Source organism: Platalea leucorodia (genome assembly GCF_965183815.1).
Source record: "Platalea leucorodia genome assembly, chromosome: 3".
NCBI classification, from domain to species: Eukaryota; Metazoa; Chordata; class Aves; order Pelecaniformes; family Threskiornithidae; genus Platalea; species Platalea leucorodia.
Genome location: NC_138825.1, coordinates 108,217,789 through 108,243,295, shown reverse-complemented (window position 1 = coordinate 108,243,295; position 25,507 = coordinate 108,217,789). Strand labels below are relative to the sequence as shown.

The following is a 25,507-nucleotide window of genomic DNA, read 5'->3' as shown; positions in this document are numbered from 1 at the left end:
CAGTGAGCTAACGTGGAGATGTCCATGAATATGCTTTGGCACTCTGGTACTAGCCATAACGGCTCTATAGATGGGCTTGTAACGCTCACCTGTGCCTCACAGTATCATCAGTTACAGCATCTGTACATTTCTCTATAATGTTACTTTGCAAGGTAGCTGAACAAACTCAAAAGCTAGGTCACAAGAAAACTTGAACAATGAATTTTTAGTGTTCTCCTCTCTAGCTGCTTAATGTCCAAGCTCTTTGTTTCTGGCTTTGTGTTTCCATTAAGTAATTTTTAATGCATACTGGTTCTCATTAGCATTGTTAGTTCCTCTTCAGTGTTGTCCCAAAGGTAATAATTGGCCATTTTATCTGAAATGGAACTAGAAGATGATCAGCTTCTCCAGATCTTCCGGATGTCAAGTGTTTGACTTCATTTTTCCAGTCAATGATGAGATTAATGGAATGGCTAATGTGCACTTGAATTAGAGAGTAATTACCAGTAATCAACATAGTTTTATTTTCTATGCATCTATATGGGAAGAGCAAACAGGTTTGGTGTGTTATCTTTGTCAAGTGCTTTGTAAGGTACCTTCATACCATTGAATAGCAGGGCTTAAGCTAGAAGTCACTGAAATTTTTTTGTATTTGTAATTGCTATACAGAATGGTAGAGCTGCTGAAACTTGATTTCTTAGTAGTTCCCATGCATTATGGTATCTTTTCTGAGGCAAAGTCTGAGCGCTTATGTATTTAGAGTCGCATGAATTGTGATAGAATGAGGAAGCTGGCTAGCTAGTGGTTAATAGATGAGGGAGGTTTTTCATTTGTTTTCTCTCATCCAAAACAGCACAGTAAAGCTCATCTAGGGGTAAGGTAGTGCACTGATTAGATTTTTCCCTTCTGCTTTTTTGTATATATGCACACAATTATCCATCTGCTTGTTTATTTTAGAAGTTTGGCTTGAAGGAAAACACGCTATCATCCCTGATCAGGTCTCTAGTTGAGGCAGAACAGTGTGACAAACAACGTACTGAAGAGGTGGCATCTAATAATCTCCCTGTCGTACATCTCCTGTTAAACATTGTAGATCCTGTTTACTGTATGGGAATCTGTATTTTTTGAAGCAGCAGCTTTGGAAAAAAGTGTGGATAATGGTGGGTAAATCATAACATCAGTGTATACTGATTTTAAGCAACTTGACTGCCTGAATCTAATAGGTAGATTATAGTAGGAAATCTAATAGGAAAAAGAGTTTTATGTTAATTTGATACCAATGTTTATTATTCTTAAGCTGGAAATTCAGGACAAAAGAAATCTGAGAGGAAAGTTACAAGATTAAGGCTGATTAAAGGATGGAAATCAAATAATACTTCTGAACAGGACTTAACAGGGGCTCGAGGACCCACAGAGGATGTTGGCCATTCAAGTCCTTCTTTTCAGGGAGCTGAAATTGCAGGAGGGTATTGGCATTCAGCAGCCATGACATTCAGTGGATGGCATTGAACTTCTGGCTGGGTTTGTATGTGCTTCTAAAAATGTGGACAATACCAGCGTTAGACCAGTTTACCTGTAATGTTATGGGACTTGCAATTAAATTTTATCCAGAATCGATAACCAGTAGCACTTACACATTGAAAGGATCTGGTAACATTTCTAAGGATCCGAGAAATAGCGGTTAAGACATTTTGGTGAGTATGAAACTCTTCTTAGGAAGAAAAATGTTTAAGGAATGATTATTTCTTTTTCAGTTGTTTCTCCATTCTTATACTGTGTTAAGCCAGCTCTTGATTTATTTACAGTACAGGATCATAGAACCACGTAGAATCACAGAACCGTGGCGGCTGTAGGGGACGGCTGGAGTGCGTCGTGCCCGCCCCCGCTCCAGCAGGTCACCCCAGGCAGGTCGCGCAGGATGCGGGTATCTCCATGGTTGGAGGCAACGCAAGCTTTCTGGACAGTACGTCTTAGACAGCACGTCTCACTTTCCTTTTTTTTCCTTTCCTAATTTACTTTTTATTTCTCCGTATTGCGGGGTTGCAACGCAGGTCTGAGGCTGAGACTTACCGGTAAATTCAGTCAGCATTTCTGCCAGGGCAGACCAGCCGTAGACGCAGTTGCTGCTGCAGTTAGGCGGGAGGCGCGCTGTAAGCAGCACCCGAGAGGGCTTGTGCGGGTGGGAGGCCCCCGGCCCGCCAGGTCGCCTTCAGGGAGCGCTCTCGCCCCCTGCGCCGCTGAGCCTAAAGCTCAAATACCGGCGGCCTCCGCCGCGCAGCGCACCCTGCTCGGCGTGTTTTGAGTTGCAAATGGCGCCCGGTTCAGGCTCTCCCCATAGGCCGGCTCTGCGGGGCCGCTCCCGCTCCCTGCCCCGGCCCCTCCAGCCCCGCCGGGGCGGGCCGCTCCCGCCCAGCCCGGCCCAGCGCAGCGCCCGGCGGCGGCGGGATGGTGGAGGCCTGGTACATGGACGAGTCCCAGGAGGACCAGCGGGCGCCCCACCGCCTGCGGCCCAACCGCGCCGTCAGCCTGGAGCAGCTGCGCCGCCTCGGCGTCGCCTACCGCAAAGTCAGTGTGTGTGGGGGGAACGGGCGCTGCCGCGGGGCCCGGCACCGACAGCGGCCTCGAGGGGCCGGGAGGCGGCGGCGGGCAGGCCTGCCGCGACACCGCCGGGACGGGGAGAGGCCTGCGGGGGCAGCAGGCCCGGGGCGGCGCTCGCCCGCCGCGCCTGGCGGCGCTGGCGGGGCCGGGAAGGGGGAGGCGGCAGGAGGGGCCCCGGGCGGTGTCTGCGCGGGGTGGGCGGGCCGCGGGTCGATCTGGCGAGGCCGGCTGCCTTGTCTACCTGTGGCAGCCACCTTGGCTACCCCTGGAGCCGCCCGCCCCTCCACCGACACTCCCCACAGCTCGGGCTTTTCCACGATAGTGTCCCGAATTGCGTCTTAAGCAATTGTGTCTGAATACATTTATTTTATTTTTCCCTGACTAATTTTTAGTTGGATGCTGATAACTATGAGACTGATCCGTGTCTGAAGGAGATTCGGAGAGCAGAAAATTATTCTTGGATGGATATAATAACCATACATAAAGACAAGCTTCCAAATTATGAGGAAAAGGTATGCGAATCTTTGCTTTGAATGAGGATCTGCATGCTGAAGTCCACCGCTAGAGTGTGCAGCCAGCTTCTCAACACCTGCACACCCTGAGCAGGGGCACAAAGATGAGATTTCCATGTGTAAAATACATTATGTACTGAAGTCCTTAACGTTAAAAAAGCAGTTTTGGTATTATTTTAGAAATAGCAGAGGCCTTTTGCTTCTGTAGGTTGCCTTCAGAGGTTTTAAGGATAGTTTCCATCACTGTGTCATTTCAAAACTAAGATTCCTACCAGCAGAGCCCGGCCGATGCTGACCTGTCTTCGGAGAGCCTCCCCGGGATGAAGGCAGGCAGTTGCCAGCTGGGCATGAGCCTTGAAGGCTGGAACATCCTTGCTGCTTGCAAATTACATCTTTTCAAAGTGAATGTTAACCTTGTGGAATCAAAGGGACACATTCCCCGTACAAGACGATTTTTTTACCTTGGGAAGTTGGTATCTTGGCTGTTTCATGACAACTGAATGCAAATGGTGCCAGGCTCTCAGATGAGCCTCCTAGAAGGAGCTTTCTCCTCCCAGCCTCCGGGTGCTGGTATGCTGCTCTGACCTGAGGGCAGCAACGCAGTGGCACTTTCATGTGTTCATTAGATTTCCATTTACCAGTTTGTTTTAAGCCCATTGTGTTATACTGGTTTCAAATTGGTGAGAAGGTGAATTAGGTAGTAACTCAGGTTGCCTGGATGGGCTCTGCCTGACACAAAGACAGGCCGTTATTGACAGGGCATGTGGACTTCTGCTCATCTTGCTGTGCTGGATCAGTGCTGGCTCAGGGACACCTGCAGGAGTGTGGCTACGCAGCATCCGGGCCTGAGCAGATGATAGTGCCTGGCATTGCACTGCTCTCTGTGCACTCACCCACTCAGGTCTCTGTTAACTGAACCTTTATAGCATGTTTTGTTCTGTGCTGTGAAAAGTACAAAGAATTTACCATTCTGGAAAAAGATGAGAATGTTGCTGCTGCTGCCCGGGAGGAGAGAGCCTGGAGCTGGGGCTCGCTGTGTGGTAATAACTGCATTTTCACGTGGAGGTGTAGTAGCTTGTACGGCTAATTCAACCCTACACCAGTGTAAAAGAAGGGGGATAATCTGTAGCTCTGTTTTATTTTTGCATGTCAGGAAAAAAAAGGCACAAAATGATCAAACAGAACAACTGCGAGGACCAAGTCCTGCAGTGGGAAGCTTTACCCACCCTTCTCAAATGGGTGTAGGCATTACTGTTATTCAGAGGCTGGTTATGTGCAGCTATAGCTGCTGTTTCTTGTCAGAGAAATTCCTGTCTTCCAAAGGAAATGTAGCAGCCTGCTTCGAAGTGTCCTGAGACAGGGTCTGGCTGGCTGGATTGGCCATTTTAACCATGTTAGTCTCATTTGTTAGTTAAATCACTGCACAGTTACCCTTTGAAAGCCTTTGTCTGCTTTGCCCCATGTTTCTACCAGATTCCTTTGCAGTTTTTCTGTGTTCAGTAGTTTTAAGAGATACTTGCTGTTCCTAGATAAAAACATTTTATGAAGAACATTTACACCTAGACGATGAAATTCGCTACATCTTAGATGGATCTGGCTATTTTGATGTTCGCGACAAGGATGACAAATGGATCCGGATTTCCATGGAAAAAGGAGACATGATAACCCTCCCTGCCGGCATATATCACCGATTTACACTGGATGAGAACGTATGTTGTTACAGATTACTGTAAATTTCGATGACAAATCCATGCAAGTATATATCACATTAGTAACTACATGCCCTGAGACTTGCAGTTCATTAGCAAAACATATTAAATATGAAGTAGGACTATGAAAAATACTAAATAATTCACAGCATCTGAACCTTTCATCTCCAGGTCACAAATCCAGCTTCCTCTCGTCAGCTGTAACTGCAAGTCATTGCCACGTGATATCCTTAGCATATCTTATGTGACAGCAGCCTGAGAGCCAAGCCCTGCGGCACAGTTGCCCCTGCTGTTGGTTGAGGCGGAGATGGTGTAGATGGATCCTTCCGAGTTGCCTCACTGTGTATCTTTGTGGGAATAGACAGAGCATGTCTGTGTCCAGCAGTGGCATTTTTCATAAGTTCTAAATTCACATTCAGGGAAAGAAGGATTTAAGGGTCCAGAGCCACTACTTGCAGCTAGCGTGTGCTAGACTGGATGCTGGCTTCACAGGAGTTACCCCGCTTTTGGAGTGTATTTTTGGCAATGGGATTGTGAGATTGGCACACGTAGTCCTCTGCCCGCCTTCCCTTGTGGGCTTTTATAAATATGTTTGTAATCTCAGCATTACCCCTGGAAAATGGGGAAATGTGTGCTGTCTCCTGGGTGGCAAAAATCCCATCTCTGATGTAATCATGAGAATGGTATAATTTTGAATCAGCTGTCCAGATAGCAGTTATCGTACGTGTAAAAAAGGGATATGCTGCTTTGGTGAAAAACCTGACTTTTTGTGTCTGCATTTTGAGATCCACAGTGAATCAGCTATAATTGCTAGTTTAAGGCTTTTTCTTTACATAGACAAAACGTCAGGGGTTATGGGTTGAATCTGCAAGAAGTCTTAAATGTTTGTCCACTTCAGGAACTTCAGTCCAGAAGTGCCATCTTCAAAGTAAATTCTTTAGGCGCTTCTAGAACGTTGCATTTTGCAGCTAAGTTCTTTAGGTACCTAACTTTATTCTTGATGTTGCTGGGCACCTGGGTGCAAGATAAGCTCTTAGCAGTCTTTACAAAATAGATGATAGGGTCTAAACCTGTAGTACAGTGGGTGGGACAGGAGAGTTCCCCATAACTCTGGTTGGAGCGCTTCTGCGGGATGTAAAATCCCATTTTCTGTTGCCACAGCTGTACCTCGCACCTGGCATACTTTTGGTTAGCTGGTGGCAGGGGCTGTTCCTTTTCCTTTTGGAATCTGGAGACTTTTCATTTCCCATAGCATTATTTTTTGGCTAGTTTATGTACTCCCCATTCAGCTTTTATGGCTGTCACTTTGAAGCCTCTGGTATTCCTGAGTCATTGTGTAGCCATCTTGGGTATTCTGACTGCTGTTGTTTAACTAAGCAAGTAGGATTTAGATGCTGTATTGCTCAGTATTGTGGATCCAGTGCAAAATTATTTGCATAAGACAGGATTTTTTTGGTTTCTTTGAAACAGGGAGAAGCACTGTCTCTGCCCCGACTTGGTGGCGCTGGTTGTGACACAATATATCACTGCATAGGTGCAAAATCTCCCACTGCAGTAGCTGGGAGCAGGAACAGCAGCGTAGTGGTACAGTTTTCTGGAACACGTGAAGCTTTCAGTCCATCTTGAAATGGTTTCAAAAATTGCTGCAGAAGTGCAAACGAAACCGCTAACTTCAGAGTTAAGATCCCATGGGAAGAAGCTCTTAAATTACTTGTGACTTCTTGTTCTTTGACAGAATTACGTGAAGGCAATGAGACTATTTGTTGGAGAACCCGTCTGGACAGCATACAACAGGCCGGCTGATGATTTTCCTGCTCGGAAACAGTATATGAAGTTTTTGGCTGAAGAAGCACAGTAATGGTGTCCGAGACCTGACAGGGGGAACAGCCTGAAGCGCTGTCAGAATAAATGTGACTGGTAGCTTTTCACTGATTAGGCTTCTTCTATTTACTTATACATTTAGAATCACAGAATTGTAGAAAAATTTGGGTTAAAAGGTCATTTGGAGGTCATCTAGTCCAACCCCCTGTGAAGTACCAGCCCAACTTCAAAGCTAGACCAAGTTGCTCAAGGCCTTGAGGTTTGGAAACCTCTGGTAGTGGAGGTTCCACAGCCTGTCTGGGCATCCGTTCTAGCACTTAGCTGCTCTTGTGGGCAAGCATTTGTTCTTCATGGCCAACTCCCTGCTTGCAGCTTGCGATTGTCGTCTTTTGCCCTTTCATTGAGTGCCTGAGAAGAATCCGGCTCTGTCTTCTCCACGGTCCCTTCTGTAGTGGCAAAGTGTAGTTAGGTCTCCTCTCAGCCTTCTCTTCTCCAGGCTAGACAAAGCAGTGTCTTTAGCTGGGCTCTCTGCACCCCAGGTTGTTAAGGAAGTTGTTCAACACATTTTGCCCTAGTTTTGACTACTGAGGAATGTCACATGTAACCACCTGACAGTTGGACTTGAACCACTGACTGTTTTGAGCCCGATGGTCCATAAGTTCTTCGCCCACCTTGCAGTTCATATCCGCTGTCTGGCTACAAGGCTACTGTGGGACACGCTGTTGAAAGCCTTGCCGTGGTCAAGGTGAATGACATCCGCTGCTTCCCCTCCGCCACAGAGCCAGTGGATGCCTCCTAGATGGCAGTCAGGATGGTCAGGCAGAATGTGCCCTTGGTAAATTGGCACTGACTGGTTGTTCCCTGTCACCTGGTATTTCACGTGCCTGCAATGGCTTCCGTAACGGCTTATTCTGTAATTTTCCCGGGGACTGAAGTGAGGCTGACCAGCCTGTAGTTCCCCAGATCCTCTTTCTCCCCTTTTTGAAGGTGGCAGTATCATTTACCTTTTTCCGGTCAAAAAGGTTTTCCTGATCTCTGTAACCTTTCAAAGATGCCAGCAGCCTTGCAGTGACATTAGCTAGTTGCATTTACAGTTGCTCAGGAATCCATTTTCTAACCTTTTTTTCCTTGATATTTCTGGCAGGTAGAATTGGGAGAGGTGGGCTACATTAATATTCATTCTGCTCTGATTCCATGCTAATGAACTACATAGGATTCTATTTTTAATTAAAGAAAATAAACCCTGCTTCATTCTTGTCTAAAAATGCTCATAAGATAAATTTGCATAATCGGCATTTTAGTGTGCAGCTTCCCAAGTTCTGCCCTGGTACATAAAGCTGTGGTTTTCTCTCAGTAAAATGTAGCAATTTGCTCTTGTGAGTTATTAATAAAATTACTTTGACTTGGGTATTTTTTTTTTTCTCCTTGTGCTGACATTAAGGACACATTGAACAACAGTGTTACTGCCGTTGTTAATCAGCTTTTATTCCTTGTGCTGCTACTGACTTGTTCTGTAACGCGGGACAAGTCATTAGCTGTGTGCCTCAGTTTCTTTAGCCGTGAGATGGAGAAGAGTAGGCTTAGACACGCTGATCCAGTTTTCAGTAAATGCCTTGTGGTTACACAGGCTGTGCAGCTCCTCAGCAGTGGGCACTGGAGCGTTTTGGTATGAATTTGCTCTTTACAGTGATGAATTATGTCAGCTGGGCAGATGTACTGCTTGCTCCAACTCGTAATGGCTGAGGGGAGTATGGGCTCTGCATCGGTTGCAGCTTGTGTGCCGATTTCAGCTAGATGCAATGCACAGTCCTGTCTTGCAGTTTCCCGAATAAACATGACTGTAGAAAGAAGACAAAACTTGGGCTTATGTGAATTTTCCTAAGGTAGTAGATGGTAGATAATTGACCTTTCCCACTCTGCTTCCTTACGGGTGTGCAACACAGCCCTTCTTCAGCAGGCAGCAATGTTTTCCTCATTTAGTAGCAGCATTTTAACCATTTCTAGATGCTTTATTTCTTCAAAAGTGTTTCTGAAACAAATTTGCAATTTTGAAGTGAAACTGCACGAACTTTTATCTCAAAAGTTGGAAGAGGTGAGTAAAAAAGGCATGTATTTCCTGCCTTGGGGTCTTGGGTTGGAAGCTGGATGAGGCGCCAGTGGAGGCTGGGTTTGTGGCAGGAGGTGCGGGCACAACCCACGCTTGCAAAACACAAGCCCAGACAGCGCTCCGTCCGGCCTCTGCTGGCTCTTGTGCAGTGGTTCCCAAGCCTGGCTGAAAAATCAGTGCGACTAGCAACGGCAGAGTTTAACTATAGTCAGACACACATCGTCGGGGAGGCTTGCGTGGATGCGGTGCTGTGCCGTGTCAGGTGCCTCGCCAGCTCAGGGGTTTGTCTGCCGCTTGCCCAGAAGCAGCACTCGCCTGTCCTCTCGCGCAGCACACTGGAGCATCCTGGTCCCAGCGTAAACTTTGGGGATTTTTTTAAAGTACAGCTGCAGGAATAAATGACAGTTACTGCCTGCGGCAAGTTTTATTTCTTTGACTTATATGCCACAGAAAGTGGTGTTTCCAAATGTAAAGTAAAATGACTGGTTTCTCCTGGTGCTGCTATCAGTCCCTGGTATCCAATCTAATTCATCTTCGTGCTTTTGTTTTCTTAACAGAAGTCAGCATGAGACTCTTCATTCCTCCTATGGGCCTCTCTGTTTTGATCTGTCTGCAACAGTAGCAGCGGAGGCAGCAGCGCGGGCTCTCATTAACCCCGTTTACTGCACAGCCATCCCATAACAGACTGGGGGAGCAACTGGGAAGAGAGAGCAGGTAAGGCACTCTCCTCGGGAGAGATTTGCAGTTTGGAGGCAGTGATGAGGGATGGACAGTAAAGCGGCTGCCCACAGCGATTGCTTTCAACAGCTCACTGATGTAGGATGTGACCTGGGAAGCGGGACTGAACCACCTTGTTTTGTTGCCTCTCTGGAGGAATATATACACCCGGTACAGCTCCCATCTCCTGGCTGTCAAGAATAACACACGATCACACTGCTGATGATCGTTCATCATTTTCATAGCACAATGCATTCTGCCGCTGAGAGGTGGCGGGGGCTGTGGGGGTCTCACTGTCAATGCTTTTGAGTCCATGCCCTTTAGTGCTATAGGTGTCTTTGAAAGGGTGAAAGCTTTGCTCTCTGAAAGTGTTTTTTGTCAGCCAGGAAAAAAGCAATTTGGGGCTGGTATAAAGATTCTACACCTGTGAAGAGATTACATAGGAGATTACACTGGGAGGAAACAGCTGGGCAGAAAAAATGTTAATATTAATAGAAAACACTCCAGAGAGTGGAGAGGAGGGAGGGAGGGAGAACATACTGTTCCTTCAGATGAAAAATGCCGTTTATTTTCATGGTGATTTTTTGTGTTTGTTTTTTTTTTTCTTCCTTTTTTTTCCACATACCACGTATCTAAAAGTGCAAAGCGAAATCGATTTTTGGTCCAAAAACATGAGTCTGTTTTACTGCAGCTAGTGGAAAATCTCAGTGCATTGATGTAGTATGAAAATTTATGTAAGTGGTTCCAGCAACATCACGTTGGCAGCATTAACTTAGGCAAGGGGAATATTTCAACTCCTCCAGGATTAGAGTTTAAAAAAAAAAAAGGTAGGAGAAATGGTACTGAATTGAGGGGTTTGAAGATAGCTGTTTTGGTACCTATGTATTATTTTCCACTTTAATCCAAACTTTTCCCAAGGGGCATATAGCTCAATTTCTCATGACCAGCTTGAGAGAGCAGCGGCCTTGTTTTCTGCAAGTAAACTATAAGAAAGCTGTGAATGGTCGGTGGGCTTTTTAATAAATTAGGTGGGCAACCAGATGGCTGCAAAATCTGTGATGCTGCCCTTCCTTGTTATGCATCCTGGGGCAACTGTCTTTGGCTGGATATCGTAATGCAAAGACATTTCACAGCCAGTCAGTAGTTAACTGGTAACATCCACACCAGGCCCTAATGGCTGCTTACAAATGGGTGAAGGGAAATGCTGAGGGTGAGGGGCGTCTGCCCTGGGCTGCCGAGAGCAGGGGCTGTGCTGCTTCCCGGCAGAGCCGGTAGCTGCCTGGCCTGGTGGCTGAACTTGGCAAGTATAAAATCTTCCTGCACTCAGAGCATCAGGTCCTGCTGGCAGAACGGGCACTCTCCTGCCTGGTTTCTGACTCCGGGATTTAGCTTGAACTAGAAACTTAGGAGAAGGGATGGTTTCCTGACAAAGGCAATCATTTAATATCAGCCAGCAGACGCCACTGCACATAGACTGTGGTGCAGCTGAGCACTGCTTTGAAGAATATCCCTAGTAGCCAAATCATGGATTTAGATATTTGGCCAGGCAGAGGCTGTGGCCCTGACCTGTGCTATGCTCGAAAATTACATCATCTGTTTGGGAGTCTTCCCTGGGAAAATGATAAAAATTCTCAAGTTCCCTTCCGTCTCACAAAAACAGGGTTACTGCCAGTTGTCCTCTATTTCCCAAAGCCAAATAAACATATCAACTAATTGGGGGATGAATTAGTGTTACGATTTAAATATTCCTGGCTCAATGATCTAGATTTGATCTGATTTGCTGCACTCGTTGTGACTTTACACCTTGATTCCCAAAACATTTTGTGTGTTTGCAAAAATGTACTCTGCTATACCCACAATTTGAAAAACCTGTTTTTCATGCGACTGAGTCACTAGCTCTCATTTTTTATTAATTTTATAAATACCCAGATAAGACAAGAAGCAAAATTTCAAAAACCAAAATGCTTGGGGAAAGATTCAGCAGTGAAAGGGCTGTGGATCTCTTTCAGTGCTGGCTTCCCCCACTGCAGTTCTCTCCGGGATACTTGCACTAATTTTAAAAAGTGCCCCTCCGTTTCATTGCCTTCTATGGTGCTTCTCAGGGTACCGATTCATACCTGTCGTGCCCGTCAGTGAGCCACATCATTGACTGGTAGGAAATTGGGCTGGGTATGCTCCGTGCCTCTGTGGTGCGCTGGGATTGCCTTTGTTCGCAGACATGGCCCTGAGCAGCCGAGCTGAGCTCAAGGCTGTGGTTTCCCCTGTGATCACAGGCGTTTGAGCCTGGAGAATTTGATTTGGGTCCACCCTCAAGCTTATTTATTTTTCCAAATTATTCAGGCAACTTAAAGCTGCCCCACTGTTGGTGGGACAGAGGGAAGCTGTTCTGGGTGATGCTGTAGCAAGGGGACGCAAAGCGGTGACCGGGTTATGCACAGGCTGCTACCGCAGCCCCGGGCTGGGGCTCAATCCTGCTGCCTGCCGCTGGAGCGCGTGCCAGCTTCTGAAGTGCTTGCTCACACCCTGCGCTGCGAATAGTGGATTTTTTTTTTTTTTATAAACAGCTCTAGTAGTTCTATTCTGCAGCTTTTTACTTCAGTATTTTCAGTTTAGCGCTGACAGTTTTGACAGTTTTTCAAAGCCAGTAAGGAACCTTCTCCCTCCTTCCTTCCCTGCCTCAAGCAAGTAACATCCCATTTTTTCCCTCTTTGTGGGCAAATTACAAGCCATTGTTGCTGGCTTTCAGATGGATTAATTTTAATGAGATTCATACATAATAAGCATCTGCAAATGACTGCCCAAAGCTGGGTCAGGTGTTGATCCACAACAGCTTGGATATGGCGGCACCTGGGTCCTCCTCCCCACCCTTCTGTTCCTCCCTAACTCCAGGATTGGGACCACCTCACACACCCCTTGAAGATGAGAATCTCTAAATTTGTAATTCCCAAGCTGACTAGAAGAACTAAGCAGGACAGCAGCTTTCCACTGTCATAGCCTGAAAGTTAGTGCTGGAGCTTGTTTGCATTCAGCGCTACTGCGCTGCTGTTCCTATGCTAAAAAACTCCGTGCAGGTTCCTACAATGTGAAGTACCTCACTGGTAAAATATTTGACCCGATGTTTTATTAAGTGGGTATAAAGCACGGTGGAAAGGGTGTATGGCATCTTCCTTTGAGCTCGTATTGTAGGTATGAGCTAATGGATAAAATCCACCTTGTTCTGACACCTTTAGTTTCCTCGGCCTTTGTTCAGGACGGCAGCAATCTGAGTTGCTACCTGAGCAACCTCAGAGAAGTTGACTCTGGCTGCTGTGGTTCTACCTATTTGGAATAAATGTAAATCTATATTTGATGCTTCAGTCCTGTTTTCACACATCTCTTGATTGCAAGTTGAGGCGGAGAGGGAATGTATGCTTCTCACTACAGCTAAATACGACTGGAGATGGGGGTACCACACACCTTGCAGTCTTCTTTTGGATGGCTACAATACATGCGCTTCATTAAGCGCATCAGCTGATACACAAATAAGACAGACATAACTCAGCTATGCATGCAGACTGTACCTCGCTTACTCCCCTCTCCGATTTGATTTGCAAGACACCTGCAGCAGAGGTTTCAGAAAAGGGTCATCTGTCTACCACTTCTTAGACCACAGTAGTGCAGAAAACTTGGCAGCCTCCCCAGGCGGGGTGGTTTTTCCCAGCATATCCTTGTGTTGAAAGTCTCAGGATGAAGATGAATCTGAAGAGGGTGTTTGCTGGCTTGGTGAGTTTTTCCACTGGGTCAGTGAGCTCATCCAGCTTGCGCATGGCTGCACGAGCGCTCTTGCTGACATGAAGGCTGGGGCAGGTGGAGGAACCATCGTCCTTTCCAGTAGACTGGCTGAAGTCCATTGTGGAGTCTCAGGCACGTCTGCACATGCCTTTTGGGGAACATTTAACGGGTCCAGTCCAAAAACGGAGGTGCCAGGAAAACGTAAATGACCAGCTGGTTAGGGGATGCCATTATCACCTGAACTGCAGTTAGGTACTCGAATGGCAGATAGATGCTTAAGTCCTTTTGAGGATCAGGGTCTCTGTGCATAATGTAATTATCTGACTGTCTGAAATACAGCTTCTTTGCTCCTCTTTTAATAAAAGAGGAAATTTAAATGCAAAACTTCTGTTAAGGCACATTAAGCTTTAAGACTTGAATACAACAATCAGCTCGTTCAGGCTACACTTTCCGCAGCTTTTTCTCACTTAGCCAGATGACACATGCATGCTGTGTTTTAGAACTGAGCTCTGCCCTCATTTACACCAGGAACCCTCATTAAATTCAGCTGAATTCATTGAATTTAACAGGATTGCCTGGTGTAATTAATGTTTTGAGGACAAATTTTGTCCTTAGCTTTAATATTTTAACACCATATACAGCATTCACATGTGTAACCGGTTGAATATAGGAAATTCAAACACTTAACTTGTATATATCTTAAATCCAAACCATAAAGTGACATTGACACTCTTTCTTGCATTTTATAAACAATTTGCATACATCCAGCAGTGATAATATGCCTTTACATTTAAATTTTAATTATTCTGCAGGTCTACCAGGATGTCACTTGTTTAATGGCTGACTGCGCTTAGAGGTCATCCAGTCCAAGTCTTCTCTACTGGCGTTTTTATCCAAGTAAAAGCTTCTACTAATAAGAACACAGCAAACATACTCAAGTGAGACCTGTGTAGTAATACATATGAATTAGAATTTAGAGAAACTTGGGGAACAGGGGATTATGTTTTCAGAGTGTTTCTTTTTTAATGGTTATTTGACTCTGACTGGGATCATAAATTTTTATTCTCTGCCGATCAGAACACAGGCTGCCATTTACACGTGCAGTGAGTATAAGGCACTACTGAATCAAAAAAGGAAGCATTTTACCGCAGAGATTGTAAAGAGCCAAGTGGCTTCAGCATGCTGGATGATGGTGGATCATGGTACCTTTACTTAGGATTGGAAGAGGCCAATCGAGCTTCCTGAAAGCGCAGACTATATTATAACAATATAACGTGACACCTGACCTTCAGCTAAATGCATGGGAATCCCTGTTATAGGGTATAATTTACATATCGCTGTAACATTTTTTAACTGGAATAACAGAATCACAGATGGTTTGGGTTGGAAGGAACCTTTGAAGAGCGTCTAGTCCAACCCCCCTGCCATGGGCGGGGACGCCTTCCACTAGACCAGGTTGCTCAAAGCTCCATCCAACCTGGCCTTGAACACTTCCAGTCATGGGGCATCCACAACTTCTCTGGGCAACCTGTTCCCTCATCGTAATAATTTCTTCCTTATGCCCAGTCTAAATCTACCCTCTTTCAGTTTAAAACCATTGTCCCTTGTCCTGTCACTGCATGTCCTGGTAAATTGTTCAATGCTCTTAGAGAACAATGGTGGTTACATAGCAGGATTTCTTTCTATCTCCTAAGGAACCTCACGCCCAAGAAAAGTGACCTATGCTGGAGAAAACGTACTACTAAAATTACTTAGAATGAGTACAGTGAGTAACATATTGGGTCAGATTAATAGTTGTGACAAACTGAAAACTACACTGATTTCAACTCGGTTATGACAACATAAACTGAGAATTTGTCCAATTCCTGTTAAACCTTGTCTAAAATCATAGCAATATTTAAAACAAATGTAAAACCTCATAAAGAGTAGTGCAAAAGCAACTACTTTTATTTCACTGTATTTTAATACTCACTAAAGGTACGTAAACGGTGTTTAAAGCCAACTGAAGCAGGTGGTGCTGAATCTTTCAGTTTTTTAGTTTAGTAGTGGTACCTTAGGACAAGTCTACCCAGGTGCTGCCCAAGTTTAATTCAGATCCAGCTGTGGAACCTAGAGGCCAAGCCAGAAACAGAAATATGGATTTAATTTTTTTCAGTTGTTTGGTACATAACTAGCTATTGTTTCAGTGTACAAGTATGACCTGTAAAACATATCTTTTGAGGTGACTGGTGATTTTTAGGCATCCTCATTTTTTTTGCATGTCCAGCTTGCAGCAGTTTTCAAACAACCTGATTCCTGAGGACAACTGTTTGACCCCTGTACAGTATCTCCAGTTGGACAAGCATAAAAATGAGTTAGTAGTTACTTAAAAATACAGGTGGGGGTATTTAAAGACAGAATTAATTGATGGATGTGGTATAAAAAAGTGTAACAAATACAGTTACAGAACTGTCCCATGGCAGTGATTTATGACAAGAAGCTATTCCAACTGCTAAACACTAAATCTCAAAACAACAACAACAACAAAAAAACCAATAAAAGATGTATATATTGTATTCATGTACAAGGAATGGGAGTATTTGGATTGAATCTTTGCAATGCAGACGAAGGGGGAAATGTGGGCAGAGATGTGAACTACACTGATGCCACAGTGGTAACGTGATTCCAAAAATCTGTGTTCCACGGGATGTGAAAATCACTGTATGCTGATACTGTCGCATCAATGACAACTGCCTTGTGTCCTGCTCTGCATCACCCCATCTGCCTCCGCTCTGTGTGGCCTAGCCCCTAGATACCTCTGCCTCAGCCTCTCCATCCTTTTCCCTGGAAAATACTTTCTGCACGGTGTTCTCACTTGGTAATGGGAAAGGAGAGGAACTGAGCTGAAATGGGTTGGGTTTCCTAACTGGCAGGGCTCCCTTCTCTACGCAGCAGAATGTCAGAGGGGAGCAGCTAGGGCTGTCCGTACCAAGAGGAATCCACAGGCTCTAGAGTAGGCATATGAGGAAGACAGCTGTAGTACAGTAAGAGCTAAAATAAATACACATGCACAAGTTAAGCAGTTCCTAGAACAACCTTGTGGCATCTGCTGGTGACATCCAAGTAGAGATGTTGGCCAGAGAGCGGGAGAGAAGAAAAAAATATTGAAGCAAGCGTTAGTTTGGGAATAGGGAAATCCTCCACTCCCACCCACAGCTTTCCAGAATCCAAATGCTTTGATCTGAACGATTTAATGGTATCACAAACCCAAGAAAGTACAGGGAGGCCATTTAGTATCATTCAGATGATGTAGTCCCTCATACTGCGGGGGACTGTACGACTCCTTCACATGCTGTCTGGACGTGGTCCTGGGCAACCTGCTTTAGCTGGCCCTGCTGACTGGCGGGCTGGACCAGATGACCTCCAGCGGTCCCTCCCAACCTCAGCCGTGCTGTGATTCTGTGCAGTGGTTATCAAGCAACCTCTGGTGAGAGCAGTGGACCTAGAAAGGTGTAATACTCAGTGGTTTGATGGGCGCAAAACGAGACACACACAGTAGAAGCAAGTGAAGAGAAGCGCATTCAGAATTTCATTTCGATAGTACACATACTGATACTCTGGCAATAACTCTTAGCTGATGAAATTGGCTCATGTGATTTGCTCACTAATTACTGAAAAACTATAACAATCACCAAGACAATATAAGGTCAAATTCAGTTTTTATAAAAAGAATCTGAGTAATTGATTGTATACATATAGTACACTGTAATGAAGAATAACTAAACAGTAATAAGACTTGTAGGGATGAAGCTGGCACAAAGTCTTCACAATTATAGGATTGTTAGAGACAACAGATTCTGTAGTAATGCCACTGAATATTCATAATTTAATAGATTTTATTTCACATTTACACATTTGCAAGAGTATATACAATTTAAAAAGTCAGCCTTGCTGGAAAAGATTAGTTGGCAATGATCTATCCTAACTTGAGACACTGAGTATTAAAGCTATCGCCCTCTTTGATAGCTACAGCCTCTAAAAGTGCCTGCTTCTTCTGCATACTGCGAGATGACTCCAGTTCATACATAGTTGTCAAGTTGAAGAGAACACTCTCATGTAGATAGTGTTTAGGGTCCTGCTGAACCATTCCTTCCAATTGCCGGAGGGAATCCTTCAGTTTTCCCAGATAAAGAAGACAAACAGCAGCATTGTTATTAGCCTAGAGAAAAATATATTGTAAATAAATAAATCAGCGGGTGCACGTGTATATGTATGTATTTACAAGTGATGAGAGAGGAAAAAAAAAAAAGTCTAGCATCTGGGGTTACAGCAGATTTACTATGTGCTAAGCATTACTATTTTATGTGTGTCTGTTTGCGCAAGTAACTAAAATGTATTATCAATCATACAATCCAATCCTTTTCTTCTTGTTATTCTCAAGATTTATCCTGTGCCAGCAGGACCTGCTGACTGCTAAGAGCTGAAACTCTAAACCGAAATATAAATAGTATAGGACATTAGTCAGTTAATTTTGAAAGTCAACTGAAACAGATTTCAGAAACTACATGAGCCTCCGCATGCTGTCATTTTCATAGAGGTTTTTTTAATGACTTCGCTATATCTTCAGAAGTGTTTTCCTCTCTGGCTCACATATAGAAGATCCACATAAGCAACAGGAAGAAATGATCTTATCACAAAGGCACCTACAACTGACTTCAAGTACCTTCAGCAGATAGGGCAGTCTAAATACATCATAAATGATCAAGTCAGGTTCTATTTGCTTTTCCACACAAAATCGTTTTTATGAGTTACCAAAAGATTCCAACAGTACAAAGTCATATAACAAGTTTAGCAGCACAAACTTCTACACTTTCTGAAAGCTGCAGATAAAGGAAGAACACAGGCTTTTTTAAAAAATTCTTTTTCTCTCCCTTCAGGAAACCTTACTGATCTCGTGCGATATATAATACATACTGTTTTACAGCCTGCAAAATGATGCAATTCATGTGCTGCTTAAACTCAGTCCCCTCAGTCTTTAAATAGCTTTGGATCAGGCTGGGGGGGCAAGCTGCCTCAGCTCTTAGGAACACTCTTACGTGACCATGCCCTGAAAGCTGCCAAATGTACAAAACCCTAAAGTAAATAAACAGCTCTTCTTTGGTCTCCTCTTGCGATGGGAATCCAAGGCTCTGCAACGTGTTAGAAGTGTCATGTTTAAAATTACAATATCCCTTCAATGTTGTGTGAAATCAAGTTAATCTTATACACGTTGGCAGCTGCCATTTCTTTTTCTGACATGCATGTCTACACTAAAAACAGCGAGTGCAAAAAACAAGTGCTTTTGCGAAGATCCCATAAAACTGAATGTCTTGGAATGTCTACATGCATGCCTAAGTATTTATGCCCTTCCTATAGACTGGCTCTTCGTTTCCCATCCCATTTTGTATCTTATCCTTATGTATACTAAAAACCCTTTGGCACACATGCCACATCCAATTTTTCTATAAAGCTCTGAGCATACTCTGGGTACTAATTAAATCCACGCATGAGGCATTACGAGAATAATTTAGGTGTTCATTATAAATGTAGCAATTTGGAGATTTACCACAGCATTTGATGAGTCGATCCTTAAAATTTCTGTGAAAAATCGATGAGCTTCTGCAAAATTATTCTGACCAAGGTGGAGAAATGCTCTAGAAGGTAAGTGACATACGAATGAGTTCCCCTTAAAAACCCAAGGTGATAATATATTTTAAAAGGAATGGACACCATTTTTTATTCTTCCTATTATAGATGTGAGAGTTTCTGACATTTGCTCTTCACGGTGTAATTACAACCAGCAAGGAGACACTGATTTACAGACAAATGGAATGACAACTTGGATCATTTGGCTACTATATATTCTGCCTACCAAAGCGACAGTCTTCACTGTGTTTTTATTAATTTAAATGCAGATACTCTCTTCCTGGAATTACTTCCCTTCATGAAATTAGCCATGCTATATAATTTTCAGAGCACTTTTGAATAGTATTTTCTAAATATATTAAGCCCATGTGCTAACCGTTACAAACTGAGCCCCCCATCACGCAGCTCGATTTACTACAATGTATTCCAGCGTTCTTTGAAACTACCAGGCGGTAACTTTACTAGCAGATCTGATTGTAGGATAAGGGCCCAAAATAGCTTCTCCGCTCCTAAGAGTTATTTATGCAAATGTATATTGAAAAAGCAGAGTGAAAATATGCAATGCCTGGAAGAATGAGAAAAAGCTTTGTAAAATCAACTGAAGGATCACAATTTCAATCCAGGATAACATGACTGTACCGAGTAATACAGATCTCCTGGGTCTATATGCCATTCAGTCTCACTTATGACAGATGTATTTACATAAAAGAGAGAAAGAGAATGGGATTGTCTCAAGGGTAGTTTAATGCTCACAATGCATACTTTGCAAAACTCTATTTTAAAGTTTCATTTAGCTATTAAATTACTTACCTGTTCATTAAAACCATAATTTGGCTCTGTAGTCCATCCAATTTGTGAGTCACTTTCTCAACGTCTTGAAAATATTTTTCTGCAGTTTTTATGTCTCCTATCTAGACAGTAAAATCACAAGAAAGTTACCACAATAAGAAAAGAGATCCAGCCTGATTGTATCTTTTACAAAGGATAAGAACATGAAAACATATCAAAGTCCATTATCTAATTGTTTGGTACCAAGCTGACTGGGTAACGTCTGTTATCAAACAAGGTATTTGAAGAGCCATGTTAAGACCACGAAAAGAAATGCGCAGTTTTATCTAAGGCAGTGTTTCTCAGCTGTGGGTTGTGGAGCATTCATGGACTGTACGGCAGGGGTGGTCCACCTCCTCATTTGGCTCTTTTGTTGTAACTGACTCCGGAGTTTGTAAAATTAGCTGAAAATGAGAAAAGGTCAGAATTACTTCCAGTGAGACTGGGTGTGACTCTGCGGAAAGTGAAGACAGACGCTGCCCACGGGCAGAAGCTGTCAGTAGGATTGACCAGGACAAGAGGAAACAGCCTCAAGCTGCGCCAGGGGAGGTTTAGGTTGGATATTACGAAAAACTTCTTCACCAAAAGGGCAGTCAGGCATTGGCACAGGCTGCCCAGGGAAGTGGTTGAGTCTCCATCCCTGGAGGTATTTAAAAGATAAGCAGACGTGGTGCTTAGGGACATGGTTTAGTGGTGGGCTTGGCACTGCTAGGTTAACAGTTGGACTCGATGATCTTAAAGGTCTTTTCCAACCTAAGCGATTCTATGATTCTATGATTCTGTCTCAGATTAGATATAAGGAAAAACTTTTTACCCCGCCTATGCAGGAGAACTGGAATACAATAGCCTGGTAGCTAGCCTAGGACCTGCATGTTGTTAACCCAGGGTCCAGGGACCACAGGACAACTTCAGTGCATCAAACCAAAACATGTCAGAAAACAGCCCCAATGCAATGGGTCACTGAGGGTATCGGGGAGACAGTCCATTTGCAGACTGAAAAATAGTGGTAAGTGGATTGTGCAGGCTGAAGGAATGAGGGATTTCAAAGCTGACAGGAAGAGGAACAGATTTTATGGGATGGGGAAGGGGATTCCTAGAAAGGAAGGGGTATTTCACTTAAGGGTATGTCACATATATTGCTATCTGAGATGAAAAAAAAAATCTTTGAAAAAGGTTCATTTGGTAAATAAATTAGCAATGCATGTTTCATAGAAGCACAGACTCTTACTTTTGGTAAGGTTTCACAATATAGTGTCTAATTTTGGGCTGGACAGATGGAAGGAGAAGAAAACTTACTATTGGGTAAAATAAATCTAGCAAAGGGAGGGAAACCAAACTAGTGCAGGAGCATAAAGCCATGGCAACCAGGCAGCCCTCAGGTGGGGAGCTTCAGGGGGCCCTCAAGAGATCACCTTTTTCTTCAAGAAGAGGACCAATGTTACCAAAAATGTTTGTGACAAACGTGTTGAAGTCTCCTTAAAGCTCTCAGATGGTGAATATGACACAGCCTCCCTAGGAAACTTATTCCAGAATTCTTACATTCCCTTGGTATTACAAAATACACTCTAAGTCTATCTTGCTGCACTTTTTACCCCAACTCTTTGTCCTATCCATAGTGGTCAGGGAGAACAGTACAACTCCTCTTTTTTAACAGCCTTTTTACATACTTGAAAAATTTTATTGCACTTTCTCCTATGTTTCTTCTTCTAGAATGAGAATCGATTTTCAAGTAAATCAGTGTTCACCCCTTTCTCATAGATAATGCTTTCTGGATTCTCTGATCATTCTTGTTGCTCTCCTCTGAACTCTCTTCTGTTACTTCAAATCCTCCCTGAGTGCTCGCTGATCTCCAACCGATCCCTCACCAGCAGTGAGAATGGCAGAATTACTTTATGTTCCACATGTGAATATGAAGTTTACTTTTATGCCACAGTATTTGGAAGCCTGATTTGTTTACCCATGTGTAGTTTGCTTACCCTTAGCCTAATTCCTTTCTGCAGAACAGTATCTTGTGAGTTGTTTCCCATTTTGTATTTGTGTATTGCTGCCAGTCTTTGATAGTATTTTCCCTTTGCTGTTTGAATCACAGCCAATTTAACATTTCAGTTTCTCAACTTGTCAAGATTATTTTGCATTCTGATCCTGCCCTTCATAGTGTCTGTACCACTCCCAGCTTGGTACATTTTACAAGCACGTTTCTAATTTCATCATACAAGCACCTAACTGAAAAATAAAAGAAGTGCAAACCCCAAAGGGATCCTTGTGGAAAAGATCTTCCAGTGAATGACCTTCCCAGTACACTTTTCAGACACAGCAAACATCCATTTTAAGGCTTCATCTAGATTTCTTCCCAATTTGCTTATGGGAGTATCATAGTGCCAGTATCCAAAGCCCTACTAACATCAGTCATATGACTGGTACTGCTTTATCTCTAACCACAAGATCTCACCCTTGACAACATAAATAAATTATTCTTTACATTTAGGGGATGACCCAGTTGCACTCAAAGATGCAACTGCCCATCTACCAAAGCATTTATGGAATACCCATTAATACTCTAGCTAATTAAACAGATGCATTTCTCCCAGATGTTATGTAACTGGACTCAAACAAAAAAACATTATTCATTCTAAAAACTTATACATTCAGTTATAATGACAAAAGATGCTATTTCTTTCCATAAAGATGTAAACCACAAGAAAATAGTTACTTTTAACTAAGGATAATGCTGGCCCAAGTGCAAATGAATACATCCTTGAATATTTTTAGCCTGGAAATTAGAAGGAAGCCCCTAACCACAAGAATAATCCATTTCTAAAGCAAACTACCTGTCTGCTCCACTGGGAGCTTGATGAGTCCAAATCTAATATGCTTTGAGATTAATCACATCTTATTTGTGATCATGAAGAGTTCTCATTTCTTAGCAGCCTCTTGTATCTACTCAGCAAACATGCCAAACTTTTCGTTCTCATTTTTCCCACTGAGGGGAAACAGTTTACTTTTTTTTTTTTTGGCAGAACATTTAAAAGAAATAATTAGTTTTAATTAGTCATTAAAATGTTTAAATATTTAAAGTGGTCTTCATCACTTAATTTTATTTAGCTTAGTTCAGAAAAACATGACTTCAGTATCTAATAATTATTAGCACTTCAAATAAAAATGAAAATTCCTCTGTTAACCTTCAAATAATCATATCCTCTAACAAGGAGCCTCCAATATACTACGTGCTTAAGTTTGTTGTTTGTCTGGAAACCAAGATTATTTTTCTTAAGTACTCCTAGGATTTATTTATTGCTTTTAACTCTGTTTTGCATCAATCTATTGCAGAGGGTAAGGTCAGGCAGCTTTCCACTTTCTAAATTCTTTAATGTAGTTATTTAAATGGCAATTTTGGATAGGTCAGACGGCAAGCAGAGTCTATTAACAACACACAATAATATCCTAGAGACTAAAATTTATTCACTGTTTCCCCATTTCATGTGAATTTCTGTTGTACAGGTCAGGTGATTGCTGACAGAATTACAGTGCTTCCGAAAATTTCTCTGCAATAGCTTCTGTCTTTTCCTGCATTCTCCATTTCTCTCATCCTCATTTCCCACTTATGTTAAGGCAACAGCTAAAGGCCGTACATCAGATCTAGGCCTCTTTATGCCCCACTACATGTGGAGATAAAGAAGACATGGTGTCATAAACTAGTAAGCTCAATTTAATTAAGAAAAAAAATCACACACCAAGTAAGGTTTTATATGTTGAAAAAGGTTACTTTCTTTTTCTATTTAACTCCTGAACTTACACTTCATTCTACATTATTGCTTTGTTTCATATGTGTGATTCTCAGTCTGGAATCACTACCTGGTTTTGAGAAGCTGTGACATTTGAATACAAGAAAACTGCTTTCCCATTTTACCTGCAAGAGGTTTATTTTTTTCACAGAGTGCCTCGTCAACAGTGCACACATACCGCACAGGGGTCTTACCAAAATGATAGTGCCCAGCCCTGCAACACATTTCTCTGTCTGTGATTTTAACTTGGTTTTGTTCACCTGCACACTGATTATTTCTCGTAATACATCAAAATCTTGCATCTATCTCAACAGTACCCTCCGGACAGAGCTGAAGATTTTGTCACAAAAAAAAAAAGACGTGCCAAACAATAAAAATTTATCTCCTTAAGGTGCTAGAAGAAAGGAAAACATCTGAATTTAGACGTGATGCTTTTTATTAACCACTATATAGCATCGCATAAAAATATGAAGGGCTCCTCATACTCCCTTTTGCTATGTCCAGTTCTGACAGTAAAACCAGTAAATACTAAAGGCCTGTTTCACAGCCAACATCGTGGAGGTCCATGACTTCAAATGACTGTGTACAGAGCCTGGAAACTTTTGAAATCGGGTGGATGTAATTCTTTCCAAAGTTAGGAGATGCCTTCCTCCTGAGAGCGAAAATCTTTCTATAGCAAACCCAGCTACTAACAGACTGGAGAGTGTGACACTAAGGCAGACGCTCTTGTCAGCAAGGCGGTACCAGTAACGTACCCGTCGTCCCAGAAAGACCAGAACTATGAATAACTTGTATTTCCAATAGTATTATGTATATTTACAGTACCATTCTTTAATATGCATAATTACCAGGTTGCCTATTTAGGTAATAATTAATGCACACAGCCAATATCATAAAATTGCTCTATAGTGATGGAGAGCCACTTTAGAGACTTTTAAAGACAAACATGTCTACCACACTGTGAAAGCATGTTCCTGCTGAGAACTGAGAATCCACAACTGAGTTTGAATGACATTCTATGATTTCAAGCAAACAATATTAATATTTTAATTATCTATCAAGAGTAAATAATTCCATTTCAATATAATTCCATAACATGAATGCCACAAATAAGATTGTTTGTAAATACTCGACAACTCAAAATTAGATTTATAATAAATAATAAAAGGAAGTCGATAAAAAAGGAAACGTTTGAAATACCAGTACCAGAAATATGAACAAACTGCAAAGAACCTGTGAGATACTAAAATTTAAAACAATCAGATACTAATTATTTAGATGCATCATTTTCTGATGAACAAAAAAGTACTACCATACTTACATCTTTTTTTACATATTATGGTAAGTACATAGCTACATGGAAATTTATTATACTTGTGCAGACCTGTTTTTTCTTTTCATGTGCCCTCCCCTCTCTTCTCAGGCATATAACCTGGACAAAAGAAGAAACTCTCAAATTTTTTCTAGATGAAGATGGCAGTTATACAGTGTGACTGGGAGCTGCATGCAGTTTGAGGCAGTGAGAAATGAGTTTTTTAGTGAAATTCTGGCTCACTGAAGTCAATAGGAGCTTTACAATTAGTTTTAGGGAAAGCAAAATGTTGCTCTTTGATTAAATTATTAGCATAATTTTCTATAGCATGTTCTTTGTTCGCTAATATACATGCATGTACTTTTAGTATTACAGGTGCTTTGTATTTCCTAACTTTATCTAATATCACGTGCTAGAAGTTTTTTTTGTTTTGACCACTGCCTCTACACATGCCCTATAAAAATAGCTATAGTTTTAAATGCAACAATTATTCATATATAGCTGTCAACAGCAATATTACCTAACAGATTTTAGAATAAAATGCATACCTGAAGGAAAATCCTTCCAATTCCACTCAACAGCTGAGGCTCTTGCTGTGGGTAATATTTGATGACAGTGTGATACGCATCTACAGCAAGCACATAGTCCTAAGGGGTGAAAAGCACACAACCAGATATTTAAGCTCAGCATTCTTCAGCCTTTATGTC

The 25,507-nt window shown here is 42.6% G+C and overlaps 2 protein-coding genes across 9 annotated transcripts in view; one reads left to right on the top strand and one right to left on the bottom strand.

The window, feature by feature from the left end:
• Nucleotides 1-60: 60 nt before the first annotated feature.
• ADI1 (acireductone dioxygenase 1) lies at nucleotides 61-14,325 on the top strand. Of its 5 annotated transcripts, XR_014227716.1 has the most exons (6): nucleotides 2,390-2,544; nucleotides 2,970-3,089; nucleotides 4,619-4,798; nucleotides 6,534-8,711; nucleotides 9,284-9,440; nucleotides 14,027-14,325. XR_014227716.1 is itself a non-coding variant. In XM_082307230.1 (4 exons), the coding sequence occupies exons 1-4, from the start codon at nucleotides 1,898-1,900 to the stop codon at nucleotides 6,422-6,424; spliced, it is 501 nt and encodes a 166-aa protein (XP_082163356.1). In that variant the 5' UTR covers nucleotides 61-1,897; the 3' UTR covers nucleotides 6,425-6,519. The 5 variants fall into 5 exon arrangements, 3 of the variants coding, with proteins under 3 accessions (XP_082163356.1, XP_082163355.1, XP_082163354.1); XR_014227717.1 differs by having other exon boundaries at nucleotides 6,534-9,440; XM_082307230.1 differs by lacking the exons at nucleotides 2,390-2,544; nucleotides 6,534-8,711; nucleotides 9,284-9,440; nucleotides 14,027-14,325 and adding exons at nucleotides 61-1,942; nucleotides 6,269-6,519.
• A 2,652-nt stretch (nucleotides 14,326-16,977) lies between these two features.
• The window catches only part of TRAPPC12 (trafficking protein particle complex subunit 12), a 53,532-nt gene continuing 45,002 nt past the window's right edge, over nucleotides 16,978-25,507 (bottom strand). The window contains exons 9-12 of one of the 4 annotated variants that reach the window (XM_082307222.1): nucleotides 25,349-25,447; nucleotides 19,689-19,789; nucleotides 18,799-18,886; nucleotides 16,978-17,412 (exon numbers count right to left, since the gene is read on the bottom strand). In XM_082307222.1, coding sequence (XP_082163348.1) covers nucleotides 17,170-17,412; nucleotides 18,799-18,886; nucleotides 19,689-19,789; nucleotides 25,349-25,447 — 531 coding nt within the window. In that variant the 3' untranslated portion in view covers nucleotides 16,978-17,169. Of the gene's footprint in view, nucleotides 17,413-18,798; nucleotides 18,887-19,688; nucleotides 20,111-25,348; nucleotides 25,448-25,507 lie in introns of those variants that run through there. The other 3 variants (XM_082307223.1, XR_014227715.1, XM_082307224.1) reach the window with 3 other exon arrangements.

Excerpts from the sequence above, each read along its gene's own strand:
- ADI1 (XM_082307228.1), top strand. The coding sequence starts at position 2,425 with ATGGTGGAGGCCTGGTACATGGACGAGTCCCAGGAGGACCAGCGGGCG. Across the intron at positions 3,090-4,618 it reads TTCCAAATTATGAGGAAAAG|ATAAAAACATTTTATGAAGA; the intron begins GTATGCGAATCT and ends TGCTGTTCCTAG. Across the intron at positions 4,799-6,268 it reads GATTTACACTGGATGAGAAC|GGAGAAGCACTGTCTCTGCC; the intron begins GTATGTTGTTAC and ends TCTTTGAAACAG.